At 47.6% G+C, this 10,700-nt stretch overlaps 3 protein-coding genes across 3 annotated transcripts; 1 reads left to right on the top strand and 2 right to left on the bottom strand.

Annotated features, from left to right (window-relative positions):
• Positions 1 to 624: 624 nt before the first annotated feature.
• Positions 625 to 954, top strand: SEN15 (Sen15p; the record flags this gene model as incomplete). The annotated part of the gene is made up of 1 exon (XM_024857791.1): positions 625 to 954. One exon carries the CDS (start codon positions 625 to 627, stop codon positions 952 to 954), a length of 330 nt encoding a protein of 109 aa, XP_024714290.1.
• A 50-nt stretch (positions 955 to 1,004) lies between these two features.
• On the bottom strand, positions 1,005 to 5,736 carry C7M61_002418 (uncharacterized protein; the record flags this gene model as incomplete). Its single annotated transcript, XM_024857792.1, has 2 exons — positions 1,005 to 2,338; positions 2,481 to 5,736. The coding sequence occupies 2 exons, from the start codon at positions 5,734 to 5,736 to the stop codon at positions 1,005 to 1,007; spliced, it is 4,590 nt and encodes a 1,529-aa protein (XP_024714291.1).
• A 318-nt stretch (positions 5,737 to 6,054) lies between these two features.
• RLI1 (Fe-S cluster-binding ribosome biosynthesis protein) lies at positions 6,055 to 7,908 on the bottom strand (the record flags this gene model as incomplete). Its single annotated transcript, XM_024857793.1, has 1 exon — positions 6,055 to 7,908. The coding sequence occupies one exon, from the start codon at positions 7,906 to 7,908 to the stop codon at positions 6,055 to 6,057; it is 1,854 nt and encodes a 617-aa protein (XP_024714292.1).
• Positions 7,909 to 10,700: the final 2,792 nt, after the last annotated feature.

Here is a 10,700-nt window from a genome sequence, read left to right on the forward strand (position 1 = left end):
GCAGAAAAAGGAAAGCAAGTTTCAACCATGTCAAAACCACCTTAGGTGTCTAGACCACCTGCCGGCGCCAATACAGCATCTGGCAGCCTCGGTGTTGCGAAAAATCTGAAAAATTCTGAAAAAAAAAAAAAGCCTTCACCGCCATATCTGCAACACCGTTTGTTTCATCGCACCGCCTTGAGCTCCTATATAGCGACACCTCGCTGAGATGCTCGTTCTAGACTTTTCTCATTAGATCTCCGGCCTTTTCATTTGCCCTTGGCTTTTTTTGTCCTCCACCTACGCCTCCACAATGCTTTGCCCATAGAGATTCTGAAACCTTTGCAGCCAAGGCAGTGCACAGCCTGTGAAAGCTACAGCGTCGGTCTAGCCCGAGCTCTTTGGCCGCTACATTCTCTTTGGATTTTTGCTTCGCCTGGACCTCTACATAGTTTCGCCGGCGAACAATGTGAAAGCTGTTTTGACCTTTCTTTTTTGAAAAAAAAAAACGGTTTGTCTTTTTCACGCTGGGTTTGTCCGACACTTGCCTCATCTTTCCCGATTCGTGCTTATTACGGGCAGCGAAAAATATAAGCCCAACGTCGCTGCCTTCGCCCCATGCACTACCTCCTCATCTACCACTAAATGTCCCTACACCAAACGGTGCAAACCAATTTGGTCCACTATAACAAATGGACGGATGTAGATGCGGTAGTCTGTGGCGAGTCCACTTTCCTTAAAGGAAATCCTCCAGAAAAGCTCGATGAAAGAGATACACCAGGCCAGCCTGAATGGGTGGTTCCTTTGGCAATGGCCGACCAGAACGTATCCACCAGTCAAATCGACAAGTGGTTCTGCAACATAGCCCTGGTAGCCGCCAGGCCCGCTCGCGTAACGTTGGCCTTGGTCAACACCGACGGGACGGTTGTTTTCTACTTTGTGCACGATGGCATTGTCAAGCCCCGGCAAAACTGAAGCCGTTTGTGTCCATGCGAGTTATCTATTAAATGGTTGCTATTGGCGATCTAGACGCCAGGGGTCGTGGGCGTCACCTTCACCGACGCCGTATCGCTGGAGCTGGAATTTGTGGGTGGCCCACCGGTAGACGAGTCTCCCTCTCTGCTGCGCCCACGAAACACAAGCTTGTTTTTGATCACAGACCCTGTGCTTGGTCGTCTGTCTGGATCGCTCGTGCCTGTGCTGCTGCGCGAGATCCGCTGTGCATTTAGCTCGTTCAGCGACGTGTGGAGCCCGCTGATCTCACCGCTTGAATCGCTCTGCTGGTCTATATCGGCAAATAGCTCACTTCGGGTTCCAGATCGTGTGCTGCGGGCCCCTCCGTGCAGACTGCGACGGACGTTGCTGAAGTACGGCAGCAAGAACGTGTCGGTGCCAAAAGACGATCCTCGGCTGATGCCGTACTTAATGGGCGCCTGCAGATCCTCCAGCTCTAAACGGTTGGAGTGGAACAAAAGTTGGAGTTTTTCAAACAAGGTAAGAAATTCCACCATGTCCAGTTCCTTGATCCGGTCTGGCCCGAACTTAAGCTTCTCATATACTTGGATCATGCGACGGACCTCTGGAAGCCTCGAGCGGTCGATCTCGTGCTCCTCGATCAATATCTGTACCATGGAGAGCAAAATCTCCCGGAATGAATAGCAATCTGGAATGTCAAAGTTGGTGAGCGCTACACCGCTGCCCCGGATCTGCATACCCAAACTGTCCAAGATCTCTTCGTAGATGCAATCTGGTGGGAGATGAGTACCTTCATTGTGGAAGCCCATTGAAATGTTTCTCTTTTGAATGTATTCTGGCGGCGACGCTCCCGGAATATTGATGATCTCGTTTTTGTTGTACAAAGGTCCAGCCCTTATTTTGATGTCTCCCACGCAGCGTCGTAGTGTGCCCTCGACATAATGACGAACGTCTGACGGTAGGTCGTGCTTTTCTAGCGGGATGTAGACCGATTTTGAAGGAATTTGATTAAGCATAACTCTGCTTTGGTAAAGTCTCAGGAAGTAAATGACGAGACAGAAGAATAGAAAGAAGGCGCATGCCATGATGACGATGAAGGTCTTAGCCCATGTGGATGGAGCACCCCATGTTTGGACAATGATGTCAAGGGGGGTAACAAGGATAAAACCAAATGTGAGGATCATGAAAATGATCAATGAAATGGAGTAAAGCCATTGGAGGATCCGCTTCGGTAGTCTGGATGCATCTGAGAACCCCGATTCTCGAACAAACCCAGACTTTCTGGGCCGCTCAGACGCTATAGATAGCGTATCTGGGTTCTCGACCGAAGACTCCTTATTGCGATGATGAGATCGCAATCGTAGGGCCATAAATGGTTGTAATGCTGAGGTGTGCCGTTTTGTATGGTGTGATTGTGTGTAAATGAGGGTGTTGATATCAGTCGCACTCTAACTTGCTTGGCTGCGAAATGGGCTATACTACAACGGGAATGTGCTATGGTACACTTCTCATTAATCGTTACTAACTCAGATCCTCGCTACCGTTGGTCTTGCTACTGTTGCTGCGAGCACCCACGCCAGGATACTTACCGTAGTTTTTCTGCGCCGCCGCTTGTGCCCTGCTTTTAGGGTTGGTTGGTGTGGGTGAGGTACCCATCGCTGGGCTTTTTCCTCCTTGCACGTAGGGTGAAGAGGGTTGGCTTTGCATCATAAGCTTCTTGCGCTCTTCGTACTGAAGCTTGGAAAGTTTCTGTGCATCCAACTCCTTTTCGGCCATCCGTTGACGCTGAAGATGCGCTTGTCTGGCCAGACCTAGGTTTTGTTGTACTGAGGAAGACATGGTTGTAGGCGAACGACTAGAGCCCTGCTGAGACTGCTGTTGTTGCTGCAGCTGCTGCAAACGGTTCTGTTGTTGTTGCTGGATGTTTGCGAGGTAGGACGCAGCTAGCTTGGTGACCTGCTCCTTTGTCAAGTTGGGGTTCTTCTGCTGAATAGAATTAATAATGGCAGAGACTTGAGCTGCTGGGAACTGAAGTCCTTTCTTGGTAGGAGTACCTGTTCTCTTGGCCTGAGCCATCGCTGCCTGCGATGAAGCAGAAGTACCAGCTCCACTAGCAACACCCACGCCGGCTTGGCCTGCAAAGTTCTGACCAGTCCCTTGTTGAGTAGGATGGAAACCCTGGACTCTTCTGCCTTGAGCAGAGGTGCCCTGGAGGTTGGCCATGTTGGTGGGTCCAGATCCTGCGACACTGCCACCAGCCTGGTTCTGCTGTTGCATCAATCTTCTCTGCTTTTGAAGCTGGACGAGCTGCTGAAGCTGCTCCTTCGTGTAAGGTGTACCATTTGGCGTTGTTGGTCTCTTCATGTTGTTGATGAGAGCGGCCTGCTGGCCCTGCTGAAGCTGCGAGCCAGGTCCAACAGTCTGTGGTCTCAGCAAAGTGGCAGCGTTTCCAGCCATATTACCCTGACCCCTCTGCATGCCATGTAATTGGGAAGGAGCATGAGAAACACGACGCTGAGGAACTCCAGCGGCTGCGGCCACAGCGGCATTGTGAGCCTGGTCACGTTGCTGTGGGTTGGCCTTCTGAGCCAATCCTTGTTGCTGGACAGCAGGCGATGATCCTTGCGAAGCCTTTTGCAGCTGGGAGACAGCGTTGAGCATACGGGCCCTCGTAGCCTCCTGGGTTCTGTGCGTCTCCTGGGTGGCTCTGTCTCTGTCGAACTTGAGATCCAGAAGCTCTGCTGGAGAGAGTGTATCATCACTTGAGCGACCTCCATTTGCAACACCACTGTTCTGTACGCTGTAGTCGTTCGAGTTGCTGGCAGGTCTACGTGGGTTGGCTTTGGCGAGCGCTTGTTCACGCTTGCGCATAGTCTTTCTCATGGCATCAAACATCGATGCCCATCTCAACTTTCTGTGGCCTCTCTGTATCGATTCATTTCCCACGCCAAGCGGAGAGATTCTTCTCTTGGTAGTCAGTTGAGCCTTATGGGCGTGCTCGAGCCACTGCTGTGCGGGATATGCATTGATTCCTTTCATGTCTGAGAATTGGAATTTTTCGTTGAGCTGAATATATCTCTCAAAACATTGCCATGGGGTTCTTCTCTCGATATTGGACTCGTATCTCTTCAAAGTCGCCGAATGAGACGCTAGGTTAGCAGCAATAAGATCCCAGTTGAAGCAGTACTCCGCGACGTAATGAATAAGGTACATATCGTCTTGTGGAAGCCAAATAGTTGGGGATCTGTACTCGATGTTCCTGACAAGAGGTGGTTTTGGAGGACGCAAGAAGTTAAAGCGGCGATGTGGTTGGTTTCCGAAAAGGCCCTTTTGGTATTCTGGTGGGCCTGGGATTTTAGAGCTACCAACTTCTGAGCCCTTGCTGTCCTTCAAAATGATCTTAAACCAGCCATCTTCTTCGTCAGTGGGGTATAGCATCCTTGACACCGGCATGATAGAATTCTCATTCAGTTGACCAGGAACGTGAGACTGTTCCGTACCATCGAAAGCACTATATCTAGGTAAGTTTTGAACAATCGATTGATCGATCTTTCTGAGGTCAGCGATGTTTGCGTGGGTCTTGAGCATGCTGTTGTCCACAGCAGAGATGTCAGCTTCCTCGAGCTCCTCCAAACTGAAGCTCGGGAGATCGGGCGTTGGAATTTCTGTGGCTGGATCGGGCCTTTTCAAGAGCTCGCTTATGTCGATGGTTTCACAATCAGCCGGGTCCTCCCGCATACCATCGAACTTCTCGGGCGTTGCGGGTTCATTAGTCTCTTGCTCCTCTTCATCAGCCGTGTCCTTCGCTGCATCAACTTCTTCCATAATCTGATCAACATCTCCCGCACTCGCGATAGCTTTATCATCTAGATGCTGAATTGGAGCTCGCTTGATGCACATTACCTTGCCGTAGGACCAGTAGTCACGAATGCCTTGCGCAATTGTGAAACAGCATGCCTTCTTGAATTTCGTTGATTCCTTGAAGTCAGCAGACAACCATTTACCCTCGTCTAGTAGGACGTCCCAGGTGTGCGATTTGGACTTTCTGTTCTTCTTCGAATATATGTATGGGTCGTAGTACCTGATGGGCTGCCTTAGCGACCACTTCTTCTGTCTTTTAAGCTCTTCTATACGGGAGTACAAGACTGCGATCTTTCCTTCGAGAAGAGCCAGCTCGAAGTTGTCTGTCATGAGTGTCTTGTGGGATCCTGGAAGGAGCTTGATAAGTGGAAGCGTTTGGGTCAAGTAATAAAGCTCAGCTAGCGACGATACAGCATGGACCTCTGATGGGAAGTTTTCAGGAACCAGGAGCACATCTAAGTCCAGGATATCCTTATTAAGGAACTCGTTCGTCTGCTCGTCAAGAGCCTCGACTTGAGTTTTGAGGGACGCAACTTGCAGCTTCTTCTTTTTCAGCTTATTATCTGCTGGCATTAATCGGCTAGGGTAGTCTGTGAGGCTAGTCTTTCGACTTTTCAAGGGCCGTTCTAGCTCGGCTGTTTCTGCCTCTCTTTTGAGGTGTTCAGGTTGAAAAAGTTCACTCTGCAAAGCGAGCTCCAACTGACTCTTCAACGACTCCTTATCAGTAACATAGGGAAGAAAGCTGATCAGCAAGGGTTCATTCTTTGATACATCGTTGGCGTTGTAGAAGTCGTGAGCGACTTGTGAGGTATTCCTTGCTTTGAAAGCTTCTAGCGATTGTAACGGGTTGGAAAAAAGATAGAGAAGCTCCCTGAGCTTTCGAGACCTTGCACTTTCTATTTTCAGGCGTTCCGTAGCCATATTATGCTGGTTTTCAGTGCTGGATTCTCGTCGGTTAAGGTGTTTATACTAATATGGGTCCGGCCAAAAGTGTGAAAGTCACGTGTTGGTCAGGTGGAAGTCGTGTGACTTTGCATCGAGTTGCAGCCAAAGCCAAAAACATCTACAATCTAATTAATATTAAAATAATATTATGAGGGGTCCGATGGCTTCATGGAACGTCGTAACAGAACCATGCATCACCAAGCCCTGATGCTATCAAAGTAGTGTACATGCGAGTCGAGAGTCCCACCATGAACCGGGTGGGGACCTCAAGAACAACGAATATGCCGAATGCTATTACAACTCAGAGTTGTCCAAGAAAAAGTAGTTGCCAGCAGCCTTCTGCTCCTTGTCCATCTGAGAGTCTCTCTTGTTGATTCTTGGTCTGAAGGAGTTTGGATCTCTTCTGAAAGTGACACTCAAGTTCTTCAAGAATCTGTTACAACCAGTCAACAAGGACTCAGGAGCCTTGGCGAGGGCATTCTTCGATGGAGTACCCTCGAACACAATCACTCTGTCGGCCAAGTAGGTGGCCATCATGAAATCGTGCTCGACGATGAATGCAGTCTTCTTAGCATGCAAAATGAATCTTCTGATAACCTTGGAACAAACGATACGCTGCTCGGAATCCAAGTATGCAGATGGCTCATCAATCAAGTAAATGTCAGCGGGGATACCGAGAGCCAACACAATGGCAACTCTCTGCAACTCACCACCGGACAAAGTCTGGACTTCCTGATCGATAATGTTGTCGATTTTAAGTGGCTTCACCACGTCGGTCTGGAACTGTGGGTTCAAGAAGGCGGCCTTGATCTTCTTGAAGAACAACTGTCTGACAGTACCAGGGAATTTTGGAGCGATCTTCTGGGGCTTCATGGAGATGTTCAACTTAGGAACCTCGACACCGTTGTCGGCAGCCAAAGCACCAGCCAACATCTTACAGAAAGTAGTCTTACCGGTACCGTTCTCACCGAACATGACCAAGATTTCAGAGTTGGTGAATTCACCCTCCTCGACCTTCAAGTGGAAATCACCCTGGGTCTTCTCCAAGGTTGGGTATTGCATGGCAGAAGAGTGATCCAAGATCAAACCATCGGCAGCATCGGCCAACTTAAACTGCAAAGTGTCTTCTCTGAATCTCATGTTCTCGGTTGGAAGGAAACCGTCCAAGAAGATGTTGATACCTTCTCTAACGGAAGCTGGGAAAGTAACCACACCGTAAACGGATGGAGCACCATACAAGATACAGACATAGTCCGACAAGTAATCCAAAACAGACAAGTCGTGCTCCACACAGATAACGTAGACAGATGGGTCCAAAAGGGAACGGATCAACTCGGCAGCTCTCAATCTCTGCTTGACATCCAAATACGAAGATGGCTCATCGAACATGTAGACGTTAGCATCCTGAACGCAGGTCATCGCAAGAGCGAATCTCTGCAACTCACCACCAGACAACTGAGCAACGTCTCTCTTCATGACAGGGTCCAACTCCAAAAGTCTCATGATGTAGTCCCAAGAGCCTTGTCTGGCACACTTGGCTTTCAAAATACCGGCCACATCCTTCACTGGAGACTTGGCAAGAGCTCTAGGGATGTTATCGACGTACTGGGGCTTGATGATAGCCTTGATGTCGTCCTCCAACACCTTGGTGAAGAAGTTCTGCAACTCAGAACCTCTGAAGTACTTCAAGATCTCTTCCCAGTCTGGAGGGTCATCGTATCTACCCAAGTTGGGCTTTTGTTTACCGGCCAAGATCTTCAAGGCAGTGGACTTACCGATACCGTTGGTACCGACCAAACCCAACACCTCACCAGGCTTTGGTGTAGGCAATCTGTGCAACTTGAACGAGTTGGCAGAGTATCTGTGGGTGGTCTCGGCCTCCAAGTTTGTTGGCAAATTGATAATGGTGATGGCATCAAAGGGACATTTCTTCACACAGATACCACAACCGATACACAAGGTCTCGGAGATGAAGGCGATCTTGGAAGCTGGGGTGACCTCGATACACAATTTACCAGTCTTCACCACGGGACAAGACTTACGGCATTCCTGTCTGCACTTCTTGGGCTTGCACTTATCGGTGCTGACGATGGCAATTCTCTGGCCCTTGGACGACACGGCGTTCTTTTTGGCACCTTTTCCACTCATGCTTGCTGAAAACTGAAAGTGTCGTTAGCTGCTTTTCTCGCTTCTGCTTTTTTTTTTTCTTTGATGAGCCTGCAGACAGGCGTTTCGTTTTTTTGTGGTAGTCTCATTGCAAGCGCGCCCTGAGTGCTCGAATTTACTTGAGCTGAGCCTCGCAGTTAAATCGAGTACATTACTAAATCGCGGCCATCAATTGGCTGCAAACAGCGTCTCGAAGGGTCTGCCAGGGCCTTTTCAAAACACGTACTTTCTGGTTTTATGGGGCTTTTGGGGTTATAAAGGGGGAGTTTAATAAGATGAAATTGATTTTAAGGAATTTTTTTGGCCGATTTGAATTTTTGCTGTTGGCCGTGGTGAGCTGATGTCTGCTGGGATATAGTAGTGTTCAGATATATCATTCTAGGTGATTTTGGAACTTGGGGATTTGGCATTTCATGAAAGCCCTTGGAGGGTATGAAGAGCAATGATTTGAGCCTGATAGTAGTTTTTGAACATAATTTTCTCTAGAAGTGGAGGAGGATGGGTGTAATTATAAGTGTCTCAACTACCATTTCGTTCACACATCGTTTTAAAAGGTGGTTGAATCTGAAATCAAAAATTACCAAGGCACTTTTGTGATTTTTATAAATCCTTTGTGAAGCTCCGGAATCCACTATTCGAGTCTTGCTCTCTAACTTTCTATTGAGTGAGGTAACCTCTCGATCAACTTGACCTCTAAATGGGACCCCTAGTCCATTATTTTTACAATTATCAAATTAAAAGGCTTCAAATGCCAGATTTGTTGGCTCCCTGTAGCTTTTGTTAGACTTTACTTGAAATTCGAGTTTTGCAACATCTGTTACTTTTTGCACATTCTAATCTATGGCTATAATACTTTGCAAATTCAGAAACACTGGATAAAAGATCAGACTGCAATACCGGTCAAAATTCGGGATTGCATTGGAAACATCGGAAAGTTTCAAATTCACTTCTTGGATTCTGGGCAGACCCTTTAAGTGGCTAAAATAACGATCAATGCTACTGAGATCCATATCATAGAATGTATCAGAGATGAAAGGGGAGGGAGATGTCAAAATGCCGAAAGCTATTAAAACTTATCTCCAATATCAAAATAGCCACTCTGAAACACTCTACTTATTTAGTCAGCCACAAATCTGCCAAAAGAGCTACGGTATGATACTTCACCGAACGCTCGGTCATATAGCACATCATTCTATGACCCAACATACTTGACCCGACAAGCATCTCCAATCCCGATTGTATAGCCTGACATAATTTAAAACCCTCCACACCAAAGGAAACTTCAAAAATTACCAATACAGAGCAAAGTGACCCTGGTTCTATCTGTTTTCGCAGCCATGACTACAAAAGCATCTCATGACCTTCATCCATCTCTACAACAAACACTACCTACCAAATTTAGAACTTCTTCATGCAAATGAGCCAAGTCGGGCTTGTCCCTCCTAATATTTTTATTTGGGTCCCTTTCATTCTTTCCAAGCTAGAGCCAAGCGTCCTGCGTAGGGAGCCCCGGGTCGTGTCCGCATCAAAACAGAGTCGTGGCCGTTTTCCCCCTCTTTTCCGACCACTCCTTTATTTCTCTTTTCCCTACTAATCTTCTCTCCACACATTAGCGAGTACACCTCAAATTGCATTGAAAATGTGCATAAGCTAAACCGTGAAACCAGAAGAATAGTCTGAACAGACCACTGAAAGCTCTGCTGAGTGGATTCACTGAATCCTGGTCATTGCTGCATCTATAAGTGATGAAGGCAGTTCGAACCTGGGGTAGACCTGATCGGCTTCACAAGTTGTCAGTCCGAGAAGACTAGATCATCTATTATTACGCCATAGCTGATCCGTGCGATGCTCTAGTCAATCAAGGCGAAGGCTTCAGCTCTTTAGCAGCCCAGAAGGTACTGAGCCATACACCAGGAAATCAGATCATGTCATTGAAGAGCTACGATTTGTAGTCTTCGAATATTAATCTCGGAGAATGGCTGCTAAGGAGGTTCTCAACTGAGCTGCTTCACAAGATAGCGACTCTATATGAGACCAAATGATCTGATCATGCATGTCCCACAATGACGCATGGTCTGGATGAGCCATCTGGAGAATACCAGATACTGTCAGGTTCGCTCATTTATCTGGATTCAGCATAGAGCGCTATACCTGCTCAGAAGTAGATGGTTACCGTGACCCACTTCTCCCTAAGTGGACGCGTCACAGACGTGATTGTCATGCGGTGGAAAACTTGTCGGTGAGCTCAATGCTGTCGAGTTGTCATCTATGGCTCTTCCAACCCTCAGAATCCTCGCATTCCACTCGCAAACAGAGTATAGCCACATGGCCAAGGCCAGAAACCACGCAAATGTGGTTGGCAAAATGCAAAATTCAATATATAGTAAATTCGGAACATTTCCTGTCATTGATTGCCCCAAATCACTCGTAGTCATCCCCACAGCCCACTCCGTATGATCCTTCACGAAATCCCGAATTGGGGAGTTGTCGTCGTCGCAGTAAAATTGCCCAATTTTTTTCCAAGCACCACCTCTCTCTTCCACCACACGAGCTCCACAAGACCATAATCCCAACCCACTGGGAAAAATTCAATTTCTTACAGTCTTCAAAAAAGCTAGTCTAAATCATCTAGCTAGTTCGAAGCCAATAAAAAGTGGTGAATAGACCTTGTCATAGACAAGCTCCCGGATACCATAATAGACCAAGGGTCTACGTTAATCTATAGCTGGAAGACCCCAAACCCCATTCAGACCCCCAAGTCTTATCCCTTAACT

The sequence above is a fragment of the Candidozyma pseudohaemuli genome (assembly GCF_003013735.1).
Source record: "Candidozyma pseudohaemuli strain B12108 chromosome Unknown scaffold00004, whole genome shotgun sequence".
Lineage (NCBI taxonomy): Eukaryota > Fungi > Ascomycota > Pichiomycetes > Serinales > Metschnikowiaceae > Candidozyma > Candidozyma pseudohaemuli.